At 40.3% G+C, this 22799-nt stretch overlaps 1 protein-coding gene and 1 pseudogene across 2 annotated transcripts in view; both read left to right on the plus strand.

Annotated features, from left to right (window-relative positions):
• The window catches only part of LOC306929064 (anti-Muellerian hormone type-2 receptor-like), an 8393-nt gene extending 846 nt beyond the window's left edge, over positions 1-7547 (plus strand). Inside the window, exons 2-10 of the mRNA XM_079509432.1 lie at positions 475-639; positions 1097-1180; positions 2915-2985; positions 3168-3389; positions 4219-4333; positions 4732-4859; positions 5690-5843; positions 7006-7136; positions 7362-7547. Coding sequence (XP_079365558.1) covers positions 475-639; positions 1097-1180; positions 2915-2985; positions 3168-3389; positions 4219-4333; positions 4732-4859; positions 5690-5843; positions 7006-7136; positions 7362-7517 — 1226 coding nt within the window. The 3' untranslated portion in view covers positions 7518-7547. The remainder of the gene's footprint in view (positions 1-474; positions 640-1096; positions 1181-2914; positions 2986-3167; positions 3390-4218; positions 4334-4731; positions 4860-5689; positions 5844-7005; positions 7137-7361) is intronic.
• Positions 7548-9622: 2075 nt separating this feature from the next.
• On the plus strand, positions 9623-16658 carry LOC306929857 (nucleolar protein 56-like; annotated as a pseudogene). The gene is made up of 14 exons (XR_013792538.1): positions 9623-9741; positions 9851-9863; positions 10986-11027; positions 11625-11738; positions 12173-12337; positions 12821-13019; positions 13549-13736; positions 13972-14126; positions 14228-14289; positions 14653-14801; positions 15022-15143; positions 15393-15506; positions 15745-16262; positions 16394-16658. The product of XR_013792538.1 is annotated as a nucleolar protein 56-like (transcript).
• The last annotated feature ends 6141 nt before the right edge of the window (positions 16659-22799 follow it).

Genomic DNA, 22799 nt, shown 5'->3' on the forward strand with positions numbered 1-22799 from the left:
TAGTCGATCTACAAGCTCACAATGCGTGGCAGATTTGCTATTTTCAAAAGATTTTTATACATTTGAAAACTTGAAATGAGACTTTCTCCATGCATAGTGAGTACGTTCTACTTTTGGTACTTTAAGTACATTTTGATACCAATACTTTTATACTCAAGTAAATTTTGAATTATGAACTTTTACTTGTAACAAAGTAGTTCTATATTGCAGTATTGATACTTTTACTAAGTAAAACGTTGCTTTGTCCACCACTGATCATATGGGGCTTAACCCATTTAGGATTTTTAAAAAATCCTCCAGTTTTCTGAAATAAATATTTTCACGATTTTTCAAAATTAGCAGACCTACAAGCTCGTAGGAGCTCCTATGAGCTTGTAGATCTGCTATTTTTCAATAGCTAAATTATAACATAATGTTTAAAACACCAAAAGGGGTTCCCGCCGTTAAGGAGCAGCTTTTGTTTGTCTGTTACAGCTTGTTCTATAGTTCAGAAGTCTTGTCCATCTGCAACCTGCCAGGGCTCCATTCGCCGTGGTATCATGGTTGTGTGTGAGTGCAACGTAGACCTCTGTAATGCACAGCTGACATGGAGCCGAGATGACGAAGAGCCTGACAAACAGCTTGATTCATATTCTAAAGGTATTATAATGTATCCAATTGCTCGTTCCAGTTTTTCATTTTTAAATACACGTAGCGCATAGATAGATCATTGTAATTGTGTATTATCATTCTGTCGAATGTGAGCCACATATATTGTTTTTTTGTTGTTCTTTGATATTCTTGTATGCTGATTTATTTATGTCTCCTCCATATGAGACATTCAGTGTGTCTCTAGCCATTCAGATAAGCGTATGTCCTGCCTTATTAGATTAATCAAACTAAAAGGGCAGTACCTATGTCGTGTAGGTACCTACACAGTACACACTCTTGAAACAGCAGTCTGTTGACTCCGTTCCCATTAAGATTTATACTTCGTCATATCATGTGTTCGACACTGAAAATAGAAGATCTGCAAGCTCAGTGTGATCAGGCTTTATTTGTTTATTTAGTGTTGTCTGTCTTTTTTTAAATTTTCTTCTCCCTTTTTCTTTGACAGTTGCTTTCATTGTTATTCCTGTTGGAACCTTTCTGGTCCTGTGCATCGTGGCTGTCAAGTGGAGACATCGTTGTAGTGTTAAGGGTAACAGTAGGATCCTTCATGGTTTAAACGCATTCTGGTATATTATTCCCATCTTTGCAGTAAATGTTTGTGTATGCCCTTCCTTCATAATAACAGTACGTGTCTTGAAGCTGCCCAGCACCAACATTGCTACTGTTTTGGCCACAGACGCCCATTTCATATGATTTGTTTTCTGTACAATTCTCAGTGTTAAAGATTTTGAAGATTAATTAAGTGATATATTTTTAAAACAAAAAGTCAGTTCATCTGACTCCTCATCTTGCCAGCTCTTTAACAAAGAGAACATTGATTTTCAGGAGGGTGGCAAATTTCATCCAATCACGAGAGATAACCCAATTACAGTATAAGCTTAAATTGTATTTTCTTTTTTTTTAAGATTTTCTTTTTACTGATCTGGAGAGACATTGGTGACCCCTGTTATGGAGCAAACACTATTTTAGCAATACTAGCAGTACTATGAGAATATAGAAACTTATTTTAACCAAAATAAAAGCGTACAATTGATTGGTTGATCATGAAATAAAACATGTCACATGATGTAATATACATCTGACCCATGACCATATTCAAAAGGATAAAGAAAAAAAGCTTAGCTTGTTTCCATTGCGGTCCAAATGAGGTTCCATATGTACACTGAGCTGTAGACCCATAAGTGTCCATTTGGTCAGTCCTTTAGCTGGAGACCTCCTGGCACTCCTCAAGGACCCCTGGGGGTCCCTGGACCCCATGTTGAGAACCAGTGTCCAAGGCTACCAGTGTGAGATTGCAGCTGATGATTACAAGTGTGGGATGGACATACACACAGAAGAGTCTGTTGTCTTGATTCTTCAGATTTTGATAGCAACCCACTACTGTCACTCCCATTCTTTTCTCAATCATCTTCTACAGATCAGTGGTGTAAAGCATTTACTCATTTACTCAAGTGTTGTACTTAAGTACAATTTTGAGGTATTTTCTTTTACTTTAAGTGAGTATTTCCAATTTTCAGTACTTTTACTTTACTCCACTACATCTCAGAGGCAAATATTGTACTTTATGAAAACTTTAGTTACATTGTAGACTTTTACTTAAGTACAAAATGTTTTCCACCACTGCTACAGACAAAGCAACGTACCGAATGACTATCTCAACGCAGAATGACTTGGTCATACGTTCTTATCAGAAGGGCTGTATAAAATGAATTAGTGAGGAAAGGGGGGATGTTTGCTCGAACACCTTTAAGACATATTTTCCCACATCTTTAACCTTGGCACATCTTCACTCGTTTCTCCTGTGAGCTGACCTTGGTACACAACACTCCCTTTATATCCACTTATTTGTTACTTTGAAGTATCACTCTAGTCTGGCAGCCGACAGGCTTCTTTTGTTTAAAGTGGGACATTTGGCATATAGTCTTTTTTATTGGCCTACATAAAATATCGTCTATATTTATATACATACATTCATGAATCCACTTGCTGACCGGCTGTCAGTATTGAGCAATTTTTTTATAGTAGGTTTCTTGTGACCCTACCATTAACATCCTATGGCAGGCAAAATTGTCAAAAATGTCAAACTTTCCGTATGCTTTAAAAAAGACCAAATTTCCCACCCGTCCACCTCTGCTGCCGGACTACTCCAGCACTTTTCTAGTTTCCAACCAGGATTCGCTTAAAATGAATGAATGAATTACATCATCCATAGTTGTATTTTCTCTAGCAATTAATTTGCTCACAATCACTTTTATGATCTCAGATCTTCACCATGATCCTATTATATCACTGGAATCGCCAAAGATTGACTGCTTCGACATAGAGCTGCAACAGGTAGGAGAAAGGCTGATTTGTATTCCACGTTCAATAGTCTTCAAGTATAATGTTATAGCAGGGTTTTGATGATTCCATCTTTTACAGTAAGACAGTGCTTAGGTTGAACTTTTGCTCTGAAGTATCGGGTATCTCATGTGTTATCTATAAACCTGTTCGGTTCTATTCATATCCTTTTTTAGATTGTGGGTCGTGGCTATTTTGCAACAGTATGGCAGGGGAAGTATCAGGGAGCTTTGGTGGCAGTGAAGGTGTTCCCTGCAGCTAGAAAGCGCGAGTTCACCTCGGAGAAGCTGGTTTATGAACTGCCACTGCTGAATCACCCTGGGATTGTCCACTTCCTGGGTGCTGGGAGAGGACTGCAGGGTGGAGAGTGGATGATTGTTCTGGAACTGGCTGCCAAGGTTATTATACATTCATTTGATTGTATTTGTAATATTTTGTTTAAACTTTTTAGTTTCCCATTTCGGTTTAAATTTCACTTTTTAAAGTGGGTTTGCCTTTTCTTTTTTTCTTTTTGAAGATGCTTAGTTTTGGTTTAGTTTTTATTAGTTTTAGTGTTAGTTTAAGAATTTTATTGAAATATGCGGCAGTCAGTGGCAGCGGTGGCCGAACGGATAGCGGCGTGGTCTTGATACCGGAAGGTTCCTAGTTCGAATCAGCCGTCCGACACGTTAAAATTACCACTGCTGAAGTGCCCTTGAACAAGGCATTGAACCACTACGATGAAATGTGTTCTATGAGCAGGGCCTGGCTGGAAACAAGTTCTTGAGCTTAGCCCAGATACCCTGGGTAAATATAGATTTCATTTCATTTCAGGGCCATGGGGCGAGATTCAAAAAGCTCAGAAGAATAGTGAAGATAGGCGATCTACAAGCTCACAACACATTGAAATTTGAACTTTTGTTGTAAACTTTTATATTGGCTATTTTCCCTATTTACTAAGAAGAATATCGGATAGGCCTACTGACAAAGACTAAAACCATTGCCATTTTCTCTATTATTCGAGTTCGTTTTAGTTATAGTTTTGTAAACACACAATACAGTTTCAATCTATAACAATAATTATAGATTGTTTTGTAATATAAAGACTAATTTGTATTATTATTTAGGTTTTTATTAAATCTTTTCCCCAATTACAGTTTTAGTCATTAGTTTTAGTTAGCTATACTGTAATTATCCTGCTGGCTGCATGTGTGTTCACATTATCTGTTGGTGTCTTGTTCATGATAGGGTTCCCTCCATTCCTTTCTTTCTAAGACGACAAGTGACTGGGTGTCATCACTGAAGTTGTCCCTGTCTCTGTCACAGGGACTGGCCTACCTTCATTCTGACTTTCACAGACAGGGTAATAGACCATAGAACAACCGTGGTGTGCGTGCGTGCGTGTGGTGGTAGTAAAAACTGTTAATGACTTAATGCATATACTTCGTTGTACAGCGGGTAGAAAAAATAGCAGATCTAAGCTCACATTGGATTGCAGTGACACTTTATTAGCTTGTAACATTTTGAGAATGTGTGAAAAATATGTGCCAATAATGACGTGCCCAAAATAGGTACGCCAAGAAATCCAGATCATCAGTATATGCATGCATGTGTGTCTGTGTGTGGATATACAGTATATAATTGTATTGTTGTTGTACACACACACACACACACACACACACACACACACACACACACACACACACACACACACACACACACACACACACACACACACACACACACACACACACCATGCAGGTGTGCACAAACCTGCAGTGGCCCACAGAGACCTCAGCAGTGCCAATGTGATTGTGAGAGCAGATGGCTCCTGTGCCCTGTGTGACTTTGGCTTTTCCACCGTCATTGGCCCATCCACCGGACATCAGGTAAGCTCCACATCCACGTGCAGCCATTGTTATGTTCTTTTCTGTGCTGATGGTATGAGGCAACAGTACATCATGGAATGATAAGAGTTGCGGGGTTTACCCAGGGGAAATAAATTATATTCTATTCAATCTAGTTCGTTTTTTTATGTTTTTATTTAACCAGTAAAAAAACATTGAGACTGAATTCTCTTTTACAAGTGTGAACTGGCCAAGAGAAATAATGTAACACAGCTATGCCAGTAACAATAAATACAAAACAAAAACAGGGACAGACATATAAAAATCATAAATACAGTACCCACATCCTAAGAAGCTCAGGAAAAACAGGAAAGTCTAATAACATGACCAATAAAGGCTAATATATAAAAGCAATGAGGTTTGCTAATACACTAAAAAACTAGAGAAACACTGTTTGCTATACGTCAAAGCAGGAGCAATGACTGGTTAAAACTCACTAGGGGGATTACAAATGGCAGTTTAAGTTTGGTCTGTAGATCATTCTATGACTAGGGTCCAAAAAACTCAAAGCTTTTTTTCCCCAGCCTCAGATTTACTTGGGGTCACGACATAGCATTTGATCTGATCATACCAAAATCACAACAGTTGAAATTTGTAGTTTCATTGGATTGTTCACAATGATGTGTTTCCTTTAGTTGTACACTTAATAGTTTCTTAGCTTGTACAGATTAGAGACTGTTGCTCCAACCAAGGACATGTATTGTTTTTATAATAATAATAATAATAATAATAATAATAATGATGTAGACTTTATTTATTGTACATTGTATCTAATACAGAGCTACTATTGTCAATTCTCTATCGATCTCCAGCTTCATCGAGTTGGTACATTGCGTTACATGGCGCCGGAGATGCTGGATGGCTCTGTGCACCTTGACCGTGGGTACTGTTTCCTGGAGGCGGATATGTATGCTCTGGGTCTGCTGCTCTGGGAGATCTGGATGCGCTGCTCAGACATGTTTGATGGTAAAACATTTTGGCCATATAAACTCTGGTTATAGGCATTAAATTAAACTAAACTAATGCCATATTAACATATTTAGCCGGGGAAAGTCCCTAGAAGACCCACTTTGAGAACCACTGGTCTATACTAAAAGACGTCACTGTAGATAGATTTGCAGTTATACCATTATTGTCCCCCCCCCTGTGTGTGTGTGTGTGTGTGTGTGTGTGTGTGTGTGTGTGTGTGTGTGTGTGTGTGTGTGTGTGTGTGTGTGTGTGTATTTTTCGTCCGTGTGTGTGTGTGTGTGTCTGTGCGTGTCTGTCTGTCCGTCCGTCTGTTACCAGCTAATCTACGGTACCGTTAACCCAGTCGGTGCCAAATTTTGCACGCACACTCCCTGGGTGCCAATGATGAACCTCTGCCCCAAATTTTCCAGAACGGCCTGTTATAGCACCACCAGGAGGCCGACTTTTGAAAAACAAAATTCCAGATTCTGTCCAAAAATCCCGCAAATCGTTACACAATAAATCTATAGTCATGTGTTCAAGAAGGATCTGTCCGATATTTCATATTGCTAACATTGGCTTTCAAAGTTTGCAGGATTGGCCCGTTTTGAACAAAAAGCCTCAAATCATGAACGCAGCGTGCAATTTCCGTGAAATCTTTCACAGACTTTCCTTCTAGGCAGGAATATATCCCACCGTTTTCACATTGGCCTGTTATAACGCCACCAACAGGTGGATTTTTGCCAAACACATTTTTGGAACAAAATGCCTCAAATCATCCAATTGCCATCCAAGGAGTAAGAACACCCAGTAATGACACCCTTTTTTCCACATTGGCCTATTATAGCGCCACCAGGAGGCCACAATCTGATGCACTGGTGGAGACCTGTGCCCAGAGGGGCACTTTATCTATCTAGTCTACACCTGATCTTGCTTGTGTAATTCAGATAGTAGCCTAGGCCTTGCCTGCCCCAGGCAGCCATAACCACCCTCTCCAGTGATGGAGAAGTACTTGGGAAGAACTTTGACTTAGAATTTAACACTGATTGAAATAAGAGTATTCTGACTTTGATACAATCAACAAGGTATATTACGTTTTTGTTTAATGTTTTGTTTTTTGTCTGTGTGGTCAATGCAGTTAACTGTCCATTCCTTTTTGATGAAATGTCTCCATCTGCAGGTAGCCCGGTGCCACAGCATTACATGCCTTATGAAGCTGAGCTTGGACCCAGTGGAATGCAATTCATCCAGTATGTGTATGAGATGCGAAAGAGGCCCTCCATACCCCCACACTGGAAAGAGAGTCACCAGGTATAATTCCACTAATTGCAATATATATATATATATATATATATATATATATATATGTTAATTTAGCTCAGCTCGGAGAGTGTAAAAGTGTACCAAACAAATTAAATTAATATAACCTTGATAACATAAACAAAATATATAGCCTATGTGTAAATGTAGTGGATATTGAATAAATAAAACCCATGTGTTAACTAGAACTAATGTCCAACTGAATGTTATTTTCAGGGATTTGCACTGCAGGAAATAATGACAGACTGTTGGGATCACGAACCACAAGCCCGGCTGCAAGCTCAATGTGTGGTGAACAGATTACTCTCTCTTAATCCTCTGGAGTCGGAGATGTCAGTCCCGGAGAAAAAGGATGGTCATTTTGTATTTTAAAACAAAATACCAGACCCCAGAGATTTAACATGGACAGACCTGTGACTCTCTGATTCTCAGATCCAGGCCTCTTTACCCATACCACCCCCTTCAGTTCAACTATACAGTTGGAGGCCATCGATATTGTCCTTTTCTTTTTGCTGAGGTTTGCGTGATCTGCGCAAAAGGACAGTTAACCCATTTTGGGCGGGAACCCCTTTTGGTGTTTTAAACATTATGTTATAATTTAGCTATTGAAAAATAGCAGATCTACAAGCTCATAGAGCGCCACCGAGTGGCGCGCTACGAGCTTGTAGGTCTGCTATTTTTGAAAAATCGTGAAAATATTTATTTCAGAAAACTGGAGGATTTAGAAGGATTTTTTGAGGTCAGGCCTAAATGGGTCAAATGATAAGGGACAATATCGGTGGCACCCAACTATAGTTACTATTGTATGATATTGTTTTCAAATAGCCACTTTGTAATCTAGGCATGTACTGTATTCAACAAGGTTGAGTTGTTCATTGAAGTAAGTTTTGGATAAGAGTTTGCCTTTATATTAAAGGACCACTTCACCACTTTTCAACTTCTCTTCCTATAATTGGTCCTAACTAATGTTCATGATAAAATACCACCATTTCTTCCTACTCAGTCTGTGTCTCATAGGAAGGCTGTGGGCAGTTCAGAAACCCGTCCACCAGTGACATCATCGATGGTGAATCCAAGCTAATAGAAACGGCAGGCTTTCTTTTCCTGAAAAGTTGCAATGCAAAAGTTGAAGCCATCATTCTCACGATAATACAAATCTAAATATATTTTAAAACAAATCTTGTTTAAAAAAAAATCTGCCTAATGATGATGTCACTGGTGGACGGGTGTCCGAACTGCCCAATGCGTCAAAGAGAAAGTTTGAACCCGCCTCCCGGGAAACGAGGTCCCTACACAGCATCTCCAGACTCAAATACCACACGACAGTGTGATTTGAGTCTGGCTTATTAGCCAGGCTAATATTAACCCTCAATGGCACTGGGAAACTGGCTGAAAGTTTAATGGAACCGCTTACATTAGTTACATAAGTTAATGAGTTAACTGGGTGTACAAGCAGTTTGGGAATAAACAAGATGGTTCAGGTTGAACTAAATGTATTTTGTTTGGAAAAGGTCACAATCATTCAAGGATGGTGTTAATTCATATGCTTCTATCAAACTACAGTCAAATGACTTCATGCTAAATAAGGGATCATTGCAAAAATAGTTAATTTGTACAAAGGTGGTTTGACAAACAGCTGAGTAACATGTCAGGCCTATAGTATGGGAAGCCGTTTAGGCCTTAAATGAATAGTAAACTTGCACATATGCATTCTTCACATGCACATAACGGTAGCCCAGCTACTTCACATGCATATTGCGTTGGACGTTTAAGTTCAATAACTCAAACTACAAAACATTTCAAAGTAAAAGGTTCCAGCATGTGTCTCCACAGTAAGCTGAATTATGAAGTGTGAATTGAGTTAATATGTGAAAGTGTTTTGGCTGCCATTGACCTCCATTATTTTCTCAACTTTTAAAGGAGTATATTTCTGAAACTGAAACATTTCAAAGATTAATTTTCAGGCAAACATGTCCATAAGATGTCCACCATTGAATGGGGTTTCTAGGTGTAAGTATGTAGGAGTCGGACTAGTAGCATGCCAAAGTTTGTGCTATTGCCATTGAGAATGCATTGGGCGTTTAAGTTAAATAACTCAGAAACTACAAAACATTTCAAAGTAAAAAGTTCCAGCATGTGTGCCCACAGTAAACTGAATTATACAAAGTGTGAATGGAGTTTCTAAGTGAAAGTGATTTTTGACGTGCCTATAGAGCTGCCATTGAGCCCCATTATAAATGTCTCAAATTTTAAAGCACTATATTTCTAAAACTATGAAACATTTCAAAGATTCCTTTTCAGGCAAACATGTCCACCGTAAGATGAACCTAAATAGGTTTGAATGGGGTTTCTAGGTGTAAGTATGTAGGACTAGTAGCATGCCAAAGTTTGTGCTATTGCCTGTTACGGCCCTATGTGGCCTCATATGGTGTGTCATATGGTGCTCTTGACTGATTCCTGTGTTTTCTGTGCCCTATATGGTGATTGGAGGAGTGGCTTGTTTGGAGGCACACCTGGGCCTCATCTCATCAGCCAGCCACCAGCATAAAATGCTGGGAGAAGCTCCTCATCAATCCGTCACCTGTGCTGATCTTGTGTAGGCTGTGTGCCATATCTGCTTAGTGCTATATCTTTTTTTACTTGGTGTTTAAAGTACAGACCACAGTAGGATATCTTTTTGCAAACCACCTTCTTGTGTCCCAAAGAGGGAAGCGATTGGTAAGGGTGTGCTGCCATTTCTTTTATTCCCCTTTTTTGACTCTGTTTATGTTTAGTCGCTAATAGTCGGGGAGCCTAGAATTGTAATTTATTTTTGGTGTAGCTTAGCTCCTTTTTCTTTCCAGTTAGGGTTGGGGTTTTTGTTGTTTTGGCTTGGCCACCCTGATGATATACTCGCTTGCCCCATGTTCTAATTATTGTGAAGCCTTCTTTTCTCAATAAATATACATATTTTTGCCTGAATGGGTTTGTGATAGCCACATATATTACTCCTTTGGAGCCTAGACCCAATATGGGGTCATAAGGTCGTAATATATTTGGGGGCTTGTCCGGGATCAGCAGCAGGTGTTGACAGGTGTCCGGATGGTAAAATGGCACAATTTGACTTAAAGTTCTTTCTAAGTGACCCAACCTTAGAAAAGTTGAATAAGTGCAGGACAGCAGATTTACACGTCATTGCTGACCATTTTGGGGTACCGGCATCTCATGATTCTGCTAAAGGGGTGAAGTGATTTTGTGTGGCAGTGTTCGGGTATGATCTTTCCAGATTCTTACCCATTTTGAAGTCTTTCTTCACTATTCTAAAAGGGAGAGATTGAAAACGCAAGTGTTTTAAATCATTGGCCATGCTCATGATGTAGTGATGTCAAATATAATCTGTCAATCCCCTGAATGACTGTGCTGACAGCATCCATTATATCTGAACATCATGAGCTGACCTGGACATGTATAAAGACATGGATTTTAATTTTCAGTTAGTTGTAAGACTGTTGCCATTCTATTAACGAGTGGTTAATTTATTTAGCAGACTATAAAAAAAACATTGCCACTTTGTGTGTAGGAACAAATATCTATCCTATATAAGCAAGTTATTGGTTCGAAAGTTTGGGTTCTGTTTATTTTCGGTTAATGGAGGGTATGTGCGTGGCATCATCATACCCAGAAGTTGTGTGGGAACGCCTAGTCGCCTACTGAGTTACAAAAAACATCTTCATGGCATTGACAGAACATGCATCCAAATAAAAATGAATATCATCTGATTGCATTTAAATGTAATTTACAAGATGAAGCTACATTTTATTTAGCTTTATACCTGACCTTGGGTGAAATTATTTTCTCTAGGTGGAGGAAAGTGTCCTGAGTATCGGGAAGTTCAACGGCATGGTGAGCCTGGCAGCCTTCTTCCCGTTCAAGTCTGCCCAGGCTGCCCTGGATAACATAAACGCCATTTCAGAAGGTACGTTTTCCTGAAGCGAGAAGCCCAGCCATGCTCTGATGTAATGATGTCAAATATAATCTGTCAATCCCCTGAATGACTGTGCTGACAGCATCCATTATATCTGAACATCATGAGCTGACCTGGACATGTATAAAGACATGGATTTTAATTTTCAGTTAGTTGTAAGACTGTTGCCATTCTATTAACGAGTGGTTAATTTATTTAGCAGACTATAAAAAAACATTGCCACTTTGTGTGTAGGAACAAATATCTATCCTATATAAGCAAGTTATTGGTTCGAAAGTTTGGGTTCTGTTTATTTTCGGTTAATGGAGGGTATGTGCGTGGCATCATCATACCCAGAAGTTGTGTGGGAACGCCTAGTCGCCTACTGAGTTACAAAAAACATCTTCATGGCATTGACAGAACATGCATCCAAATAAAAATGAATATCATCTGATTGCATTTAAACGTAATTTACAAGATGAAGCTACATTTTATTTAGCTTTATACCTGACCTTGGGTGAAATTATTTTCTCTAGGTGGAGGAAAGTGTCCTGAGTATCGGGAAGTTAACGGCATGGTGAGCCTGGCAGCCTTCTTCCCGTTCAAGTCTGCCCAGGCTGCCCTGGATAACATAAACGCCATTTCTGAAGGTATGTTTTCCTGAAGCGAGAAGCCCAGCCATGCTCTGATGTAATGATGTCAAATATAATCTGTCAATCCCCTGAATGACTGTGCTGATAGCATCCTATATTCTGAACATCATGAGCTAACCTGGACATTTATAACTCATTAAGACCAGAAAAGTCATTGGAGTAACCATAATTTAGAAAATTAATCTATTTGAAAATGGCAGATATTCAAGCTGAGTGTAGCCATTTTTGAAAAATCATAAATTTGTACAGATATTTTGAGATGGGCATATGCGGCCAAATTCATGTAATTTTGGGGCTCCTTATTACTAATTATAGTGACAGAACTTGAACGTTGCAGAATTGGCCTCGGGTCTTAATGCGTTATGGACTTTTTATCACCTCAGCCAATTACATTGATTATAATGAATGCTATTGTCATCCCATCCATGCAGGCGTGGTTCATGCTGACCTGAAGTTGTTCCTGGAGACCAACCTGCCAACGACCATCAAGAAGAAAGCCATGCTGGGTGTCTCCGATGCCAAGATTGGAGCATCTCTTCAGGAGGAGTTGGGTCTGTCCATCCAGACTGGTGGGGTGGTGACCGAGATCCTTAGAGGTGAGGAGATGGTGACATATATGACGGGATGTGGGCTTTTCATAAGGCCGTTTTTAAATCTGTTAACCTATTTAGTAAGAAAGGGAGCCTTAAAGTACAGAATGAAAGCAAACATGCCAAGACTTTAATATATTGATATTAATTGTGTTTAGTTTTAGTGCATTATTTAGTCCTCAAATAAGTGATTTCATGGACAACGTTTGGTTGGCTAAACATGTAGATTAATAACATACCACTAACTGGAAAGTAGTATGTTCCTTTATACACTGCATGGCTGAAGCGGTAAACTTATCAGCATTGTGTGACCGGTTATGTGCCCGTAGTGATTTGAAATGGCCGGGGCTGTTGTGATGTGATCATTTGACCCTGACACCGCCTGATGGTTCATACTGAAAGTCTGAACAGCCAGCGTGAAGTGAACACACTAGTCCCTGCCTTTGTATCACATGACTGACTATGATCCGTCTGTGTTGGTCTTCTCAGGAGTGCGTCTGCACTTCCACTCCCTCGTGAAGGGGCTGACGGGCGAGGCTGCCTCCAAGGCCCAGTTGGGTCTGGGCCACAGCTACTCGAGAGCCAAGGTCAAGTTTAACGTCAACAGAGCTGACAACATGATCATCCAATCCATCGCTCTGTTGGACCAGCTGGATAAGGACATCAATACCTTTGCCATGCGTGTCCGGTAAGGGGCTGGGCATCCATAAGACCCAATGGGGTCGAACTTTACATTCTAGTAAATCTAAACTCTGGGGGGGGGGGGGGGGATGCTTTTTTTTTTATCAAAAGTTTAACTGATATTTAATGGGGTTTTGTTATGGCTGTACCTCCATTCCACCAATGGGATGTTGCTGTTTTAAAATTGAACACATCAGCTTTTTTTAACTTAAACATGTGTGGTGTGGATGTCCTGCAACTCCATGGTAGTGCAGCCATGACATTAAATGTAAAACTGTTTAGCCATGTTAAAAGTGATGTGAAACCCCTTTTTTAAGCCCATCATGGACTGATAAGCGTCCTTGGTGTCTAACACAGGGGGGTAGATTATGATTTATTCTCTCATAAACCTGTGGTGATGGCACAAATCCACACTGCGGATCCTGTCGGGAGAGACAACCCACACTTGATTATTTTACAGAATTTCTAGCTATATGCCAATGTATTGCCAGATGATGTGTCCCTAATTTGCTACCCTCTTCTCCCCTTTACTCCAGTGAATGGTACGGTTACCACTTCCCAGAGCTGATCAAGATCGTGACGGACAACTCTATGTACTGCCGCATGGCCCGGCTGATTAGCAACAGGAAGGAGTTATCGGAGGCGAGCCTGCCGGCGCTGGAGGAGGTGGTGATGGATGCCGCCAAGGCCCAGGCCATCCTGGATGTTTCACGCAGCTCCATGGGTGAGCCATGTGAACTGAAGCCCGTTTTATGCCCATCATGGACTGATAAGCGTCCTTGGTGTCTAACACAGGGGGGTAGATTATGCTCTCTCATAAACCTGTGGTGATGGCACAAATCCACACTGCGGATCCTGTCGGGAGTGACAGCCCACACTTACTGGCAAGATGCATTATTTATAACGCAAAGGTTTTCAGTGTTTATAATTAAGACATGATCCCCACCCCTTTCCTCCAGGTATGGACATTTCCCCAATTGACCTGATCAACATGGGTACCGCCTGGAGCTACAGGAGTACCTCCGCTCAAAGATGAGCCAGGTGGCACCCAACCTGGCATCCCTAATCGGCGACGTGGTTAGTACAAGTCTATTGTAGTTTGTACCGTCTGAAAGTGGGTTATTTTGAAATGGCTTTAGCTGAACAGAAGGCTTTCACAAACCTTTAAGCTTTCACAAACTGATTTTAAACCCTCTTTATTTGCCCCACAGGTAGGAGCTCGCCAAATACCCAGCCTCCACTGTGCAGATCCTGGGAGCAGAAAAGGCCCTGTTCAGGTACTGGGGCACCCCCTCCCTGCTGGGGAATATGGTGGCTACAGTGATGGCAGGACTGGGCCGGAGCAGAGCAGGGTGACTGGAGCAGGCCCTCTTTGTAAAGCCTCCTCTGGAGTGATCCCTCTCACATACACCCCTCCCTTAGTCTGAGCAGCCACTTAACAGCACTGAGGTAAAGAGACTTTTAAGAAAATATGTTTTTTTTTTTTTTTTTTTTTTTAAGCTTGCAGTTTGTAGTCGGAGATTCTTTGAGCAATGTGTCTTCAAAAGCCACTGCTCTTTTATATATTTTTATTGGCAACTCCAGGTGTATAGTACATTTTGTGTTCATTGTTTGAAAGACAAAGTGACATTTCCCCACAGAGCTCTGAAGACTAAAGGCAACACCCCCAAATACGGCCTCATCTTCCACTCCACCTTCATCGGCCGTGCCGCTGCCAAGAACAAGGGCCGCATCTCGAGATACCTGGCAAATAAGTGCTCCATCGCCTCGCGGATAGACTGTTTCTCTGGTAAGCGGCAGCTATCAATCTGTAGCCAGTGTCATCTATCATTGGCCATTTAACCTTGTGGCATGATTTGCAATGATGTTCAATATTTTTCGTCAACAGTATTCATCCTTCGGGTTGATGGTGACAAGTTATTTGACTGAGCAAAGCCACTTTGTTCTGCAGAGTGACTGTCTTCTACTCGTTCTGTGCAGTCAGCTGATTGTTGAATTTATTTTGACAGAGATCCCCTCGAGCGTGTTTGGGGACAAACTGCGTGACCAGGTCGAGGAGCGGCTGTCTTTCTACGAGACGGGTGAAGTTCCACGCGAAAACGCTGACGTCATGAAGGATGCTATGAAAGAGGTGCGTTCAGTTGTATGTATTGTGGGTGTGTTTTGGTTAATGAGGCTACTTTGTGGGTTTGGTTTTGTGCAGACTTTTCTTACGGTTACCATAATTTTTATGTTCACTTTGCTGTGAGTGATGATAAACACTTGCCCGACTTGTTTGTGGGGGAAAACTGATTTAATGAGCCTGACGCAGCACAATACAGTGCACACTGGCATTCTCTGGTTATTATGAGTGTAACAGGGTCTCTCTCTTCATCAACAGGCTAGCGACGTCACAGCAGAGATCAAGCGAAAGCTGGAAAAGAAACGCAAGAAGCGTGAGCAGAAGTCAAAAGAACTTGAGGAAGGAGGTGCCGAAACAAACGGCCAAGCAGAGGTTTGTTTAATGCTTTGGCAATATTGGACTACATGCATGTTTTCACTAAGATGTGACTATTCTATGGTCATTTTCTCAGTGTACAACATGCTAGATCATGCTGACTCCGAACCATTGGCCGGTCCCATCCAGTGGACTGGACCACTGAAGTGATTCAGACATAAACTATTCATAGCAGGACTTGGTGTTCAATCCATGATGAAATGTGTTCCCTAACGCTCTTCTTTACTGTGGCTAGGAGGCGATTGAGAATGGGGACACGGGATCCAAGAAGATTAAGAAGCAGGCTGTGGAGGAGGCGGAGGAGGCCCCTGCTCAGGAGAACTGAGGAGAGGACGGAGAGACCCCTTCCAAGAAAAAGAAGAAGCAAAAGGCTGAGGACATGGCAGCTGAGCCAGCAGAGGAGGTCCCAGAGACCCCCGGTGTCTGAGAAGAAGAAAAAGGACAGTGATGACGAATAGAGAATTCGGAGAGAGACTGAAACCTGAGCTACTGTACAGCGTTTTGTTTTTATATATATATAGTATGTGCTTTCTGTTTAGCCCAGAGCTGGAGGTCTAGAACTTGGGGTCATTGGGAACATTTTATGTATTAATACTTTATATTAATTACATAGTTCAATGTTGATAATGAGTGTGCCCCTTAGTTGCAATCCATCAGTTACCGTTCTGACTGACCACATTTGAAATCTGATCAAATAACTTTACCATTGTCAACCAGTAGGTGTCATCATAACTCCACCTTACACCACTGTAGGTGAAATGAAATGATTACTATATTTACCCAGGGTATCTGGGCTAAGCTCAAGAACTTGTTTCCAGCCAGGCCCTGCTCATAGAACATTTCATCGTAGTGGTTCAATGCCTTGTTCAAGGGCACTTGAACAGGTGTACTTACTAGTTGCACTGTATTGATATACTGATGACCTGTTGGTTAAAATAAGGACCAGATTGTGTAAGTGGATGCCATGTGAATGCTTTTCCTTTTTTGTTTTTAAAGAAACCTCAATGCACTTTATGCTGACGTGTTCAGACATGTGCCTTGATGTGTTCTTCTCCCCTATGTAAATAAATGCCAGTATGTAGTACTCAAATTTACTTTTCATTTTCAATGTAATTAGCTGTAAACTTGATTAAAAATAAGGCTTTTGGTGGTTTGACACAAACAGCTGAGTAACATCAGCTGTAGGCCTATAGTATGGGAAGCCGTTTAGGCCTTAAATTAAGTCAACTTGCACATATGCATTCTTCACATGCACATATCTGTAGCCCAGCTATTTCTCATATTGTGTTGGGCGTTTAAGTTGAATAACTCAAACTACAAAACATTTCAAAGTAAAAGGTTCCAGCTTGTGTGTTCACAGTAAGCTGAATTATGAAGTGTGAATTGAGTTAATATGTGAAAGCGTTGCTGCCATTGACCATTATTTTCTCAACTTTTAAAGGAGTATATTTCTGAAAAACATTTAAAATATAAATTTTCAGGCAAACATGTCCATAAGATGTCCACCATTGAATGGGTTTCTAGGTGTAAGTATGTAGGACTATAGTAGCGTGCCAAAGTTTGTGCTATTGCCATTGAGAATGCATTGGGCGTTTAAGTTAAATAACTCAGAAACTACAAAACATTTCAAAGTAAAAAGATCCAGCATGTGTGCCCACAGTAAACTGAATTATACAAAGTGTGAATGGAGTTTCTAGGTGAAAGTGATTTTTTTTTTGATGTGCCACTATCTGCCATTATACATTTCTCAAATTTAAAACACTTTCTAAAACAAACATTTCAAAGATTCCTTTTCAGGCAAACATGTCCACCGTAAGATGAACCTAAATAGGTTTGAATGTGGTTTCTAGGTCTAAGTATGTAGGACTAGTAGCATGCCAAAGATATATTTTTTTCCGGACGGCATACTATAGCATGTCGTTTTTCGTGATTTTGGAGGATTTGAAAAAAATATGAAAATCATGAAAAAATGACATACTCATAGTTTGGGACGGCATAATATATGTCATACTTTCATGATTTTGGGACACTATGTCCAGGACATCAACCTGCACCCTCCTGATTCCCAGGCAGGCTAGTCTGTACCCAGTGAGCCACTCTGCATGCGGTTCTTAAAAGGCCGAATAGATAATGACAGAAGAGCCAGAGACTTGTTTCCATTGTGGTTCATAAACATTTGAACGTCTAGAGATAAACAACAGCAAAATAAACAATAGACAAATCTTTTTTTGTATCAATGTTGTACTCAAAGGGAACAGCAGACTGCATTGTGGCAGGTAGCAAGTAGATCAGTGACTTAGCACACTGGCTGCATGATCTGGAGATGGGTTCAAACCCCACTCAAATCTTTACTTGCCAAAATCTGCCATTGACCCCCATTCTGAATTTCTCAAATTTAAAAGCACTATATTTCTAAAACGATGAAACATTTCAAAGATTCCTTTTCAGGCAAACATGTCCACCGTAAGATGAACCTAAATAGGTTTGAATGGGGTTTCTAGGTGTAAGTATGTAGGACTAGTAGCATGCCAAAGTTTGTGCTATTGCCATTGGGAATGCATTGGGCGTTTAACTTAAATAACTCAGAAACTACAAAACATTTCAAAGTAAAAGGTTCCAGCATGTGTCTCCACAGAAAGCTGAATTATAAAAAGTGTGAATGGAGTTTCTAGGTGAAAGTGCTTTTTTGACGTGCCAATATCTGCCATTGAGCCCCATTGTAAATGTCTCAAATTTGAAAGCACTATATTTCTAAAACGATGAAACATTTCAAAGATTCCTTTTCAGGCAAACATGTCCACCGTAAGATGAACCTAAATAGGTTTGAATGGGGTTTCTAGGTGTAAGTATGTAGGACTAGTAGCATGCCAAAGTTTGTGCTATTGCCATTGGGAATGCATTGGGCGTTTAACTTAAATAACTCAGAAACTACAAAACATTTCAAAGTAAAAGGTTCCAGCATGTGTCTCCACAGAAAGCTGAATTATAAAATATATATATTTTGAAAAAAAGATGAAAATCATGAAAAAACGACATACTATAGTTCATGGTTTCGGACGGCATACTATAGCATTGTGGTTCATAAACATTCAAACGTCTAGAGATAAACAACAGTAAAATAAACAATAGACAAATCTCCTGTTATTTTATTTTTTGTATTTTATTTTTGTATCAATGTTGTACTCAAAGGGAACAGCAGACTGTGTTGTGGCAGGTAGCAAGTAGATCAGTGACTTAGCACACTGGCTGCATGATCTGGCCGGTCGTGGATAGTCGGCACAGCCGGACAGCCAATGAAACGAAGGCTTGCCTTTGTTGCCAGGAAGTTTTGCCATCTTTTTCACCCAATCAGAATGTTTCACTTTTCTTTGTAGGGGTTTTGTAGACTGGAGTTCGATTCCCCCTCATGGAAGATACATCCATAGTTAAAGTTAGTTATTGACCAGTTAACTGCCTGGTAATTGCATACCTGGATGTAAAATAATAATAAAATATGTTGAGTTGTAATTGTACCACTGTGTCTGTGACTTATTTCTCTGACCTTGATTTTCTATACTGCTGTAAATTTACATTGTCAGTAGTTATGATTGAATTGATGAATTTGGATAATTCTTTCCATCTAGATGACCAAGTTGGGTCCGGGGACCCTCAGGGGTCCTTGAGGGAGTTCCAGGGGGTCCCCTTGCAGCTAAATGATAGTTAGTAACCAAATGGACCGTTATGGTTCTGTAACTCAGAGTGTACAAATGGAACCAAATGGTTCCATTTGTACACTCTCATAGTTAAATTAACATTGATTTAAAAATATAAATTGGGGGACCCAGAGATAGAAATACCAGAAATGGGGGTCCGTAGACTAATGCATGTCCTTGAAATTAAACGGGTTGAGAATCACTGCTATAGCCGTAAAAAAAGGGGAAAAAATCTCTTATGGGGGGTCCCTGGCATATGTTTTCAAATGGGGGTCCGCGGGCTAATTAGTGTCAATTTGGGGGTACTTGTTTGGGAACCATTGGTAGATAGCAGTAGTACTCATCATCATTGCCATCTAGTGGCTGTTATAAATCATAGCACAGCAACAAATCATTTCTGTTGAACTCTATGAAATTACACAACTCTTATATACATTACAAAGATAAAGATAAATAGTATTAGAAAATAGATAAAATATCAAAAAACTGTGGGATACAATATATAGTGCAAATGTATCGGCTAGCAGCAGTTGAAATCCCATCCTAAAAATAAAACAAATGAAGAATGTATTGCTCTGTTTATGTAACAGAATTTCTTTATACAGATGTAATTTGCTGTAAGCAGTGTAGGGGTATAAACAGTGTACACACAATGATTTGTATTCCATAAGGTGCTTCCATTCCATTCCTTTCAGAGTGCATTCTCTCTCTATGAAAAAAGTTTTAGTCATTTGTTTTTATCAACACTTGTATGTGTGCGTGCGTGCGTGCGTGCGTGCGTGCGTGTGTGCGTGCGTGCATGCATGCGTGCGTGCGTGCGTAGTTTGATTAGAAAGTTCTGCATTGTCCCTATAACTCATGCATCAAATCACAAAACGTGTCGGCTGAGTAGAGATACAGAATGGATTCTTCTAATGGTTTGTTTGATTTATTGATTGAATACTTTAATAACAGCTTGCAAAGAAGTACAGAGATACAGATAATGCTAAAAGGATAACACAGGCCTTGTTTCCATTCTGGTTCTATGTATTCAACTCATCAAGCGTGGGCAGTGTGTGTACTATGCAGGTTGACATTGCAACAGTGCAAATAAAAGTGAGATTAGACAAAAGTTGCCTGCTAGTGACTGTAACCATGTTCTCTCTCTCTCTCTTTCTCTCTCTCTTGCCCTGCCTACACATCTGTCAGACCCCACTTCTGCATTGCTGTACTGAAACGTCACACCTGTCCTCAGACGATTGAGGGTTGTCCACTCCATGCAGGGCAGGTGCTGGCTGGCCAGGAACATCTGTGGGATCCTTGATGTAGTGGTGAAGCCTGGATGTTCTGCTGCCTTCCACTGATCCCTCCATCTCGCCATCACCCAGGAAGCCTTGGAGGTGTCAGCTGGTGTTGTGTGAAGCAGTTCCTGAGCCTGTGTGGCAAAGGGGCACATGGACTTGTGTCCATGTGTTATAATTTAGCTATTGAAAAATAGCAGATCTACAAGCTCATAGCGCGGTGCTGCACTACGAGCTTGTAGATCTGCTATGTTTGGAAAATCTTGAAAATGTGGCGCAAATATTAGAATATATATTCTTTCAGAGCAAACGTTTTAATCTCCAATCTTTGCTTCCGGGGGAAGACGACTTGCAGCAAGCTATACACCTTGAAAAGTACAGTCATGACTCTTACTAAACACCAAAACTCAAGTGTTTACTGTTGAGTGAGAGACCCACAGTTTGGAAAACACTGCATTAGCTGTCTGGGTGTTATACATATTGATATGACAATTCAATTGTATTGCTATATCACACAAATGATGTTGTATTACTGTTGTATGGTAGACAATATATTTGGGTTTCAAGTGTTTCAAGTGCTTTTTTTGCTTTGCAACACCATGCCTTTACTTGCATGTGAATTATTTAGTTTTGACTGTACTTATGCTGTTCTACATTTGTCTAATAAAATCATTTAACCAACCAAGCCCATTAATTATAACACAGAGATGCTATTAACTAAGCTGTCCTGTCCATGTCAACATGCTCTAGTAGCAATAACAGTTAATGTAGCAGATGAGGCAATTCATTGAACACAGTTTTGCACAATGTCAACATCCCAGATCGATTACAATATGAATCCACTGTGCTTGACTACACCATGATACAATAACTTTGCATTGTGAATAAAACATATTAACCACAGTGTGGTTGCAGTGTAATGCTAAAGGTTTAATCACAGGGCTGTCTGCTTCATGTATTAATATATGAATGAATAATATATATATAATTCTGGTATTGTGAATCAATGTACTTAAATGAAAGCACCAACTTCAGTGTTTACTGACTGACCTATAATAACAATATAGCCTCCAATAGCACAGCGAGGGGTCCGGGGACCCCCAGATTTTGTGTTTTGTTTTTTAAATAGCATCAACATCAGCTAAAGCCACTATAAAGCCTATACACATCGGCTATTTGAAACTAGGCGATCTACGAGCTTGTTGATCAGCTATTTTCAACAAATCAGACCATTAAACTCAGTCAAATAAATGTTAAATCATGAAATATAACATCGGGTCTTGTGTAGGGTCTAAGGAGTAAACACTGATACAGACAGTGTTATTATTTTGTCTGCTGGTTGCTATAAAGGGTCCAGCCCCATGTACAGTAAGAGTCAGCACAGTACACAATAACAGATCCCTGATCGATCTAAAAACGAATCCACTACATTCACCAAATCACCAAGACATAAGCATTAAAACGTTTCCTTTGACAAGTCAGAAAGTGATCCGTTAGTGCCCCATTGAGCCATGAAACGTCTGTTTACGATGACGCTAACACGCTAATTCGATTAGCATTCCTTCCTTTGTCAAAGACGTGCAAAATAAAACATCTGTCAATGTATACACAGTACACACTATGTTACACGTCTTTATCGGCGTTTCTGTGGTCAAGACAATGGATTTTAGTCATTTTACCTACCTGTCAGTTTCTGCTGCTGCTCGGGAGAGTCGGGACTTCATATGTGGTGTAAACATATTAAACAGGCAAAGAGACATATATAAATCCAGGCATTATTATCGTCCAAAAAATATATAAAACGTAAAAGCCAAAATCGCGAGATAGTCAGCTATTAATTACAAATTATTTCACAGACCTTGATGTGATTGTTCGCTGTGATAAAGTAATACAAAGGTGATGATGATGAGCAGGAAAAAATACGAGACGAAAGGATAAACACAACACAGGAACTCAGAGAAATGAGAGAAGAAGAAGAAGACAGTGAAATTCAGAACAGCGCCACGGCCCATCTACACCCACTCTGTGGCCAGACATATATTGCATCGGTACCGAAATTCAGAACAGCGCCACAGCCCTTGCACCCTTATGGGGAATTTTTTACACTTTAAGAGTTGAATGATCACTGCCGATTTTACCGTGTGCACGGGGAAAGGAGGAGGAGGGTGTAGATAATTATAGATGAAAGCTGGACCGGCCAGGACCCGGGGCCTCTGTTGTGACTGCTTATATTCACAGCGAGGTCTCCACTGAACTTGACCAACTTTCTCTTTTGTTCCTCCTGCTGCAAGCCCAGCAGACGTGCACAAGATGTTAAC

Source organism: Electrona antarctica, assembly GCF_951216825.1.
Source record: "Electrona antarctica genome assembly, chromosome: 9".
NCBI classification, from domain to species: Eukaryota; Metazoa; Chordata; class Actinopteri; order Myctophiformes; family Myctophidae; genus Electrona; species Electrona antarctica.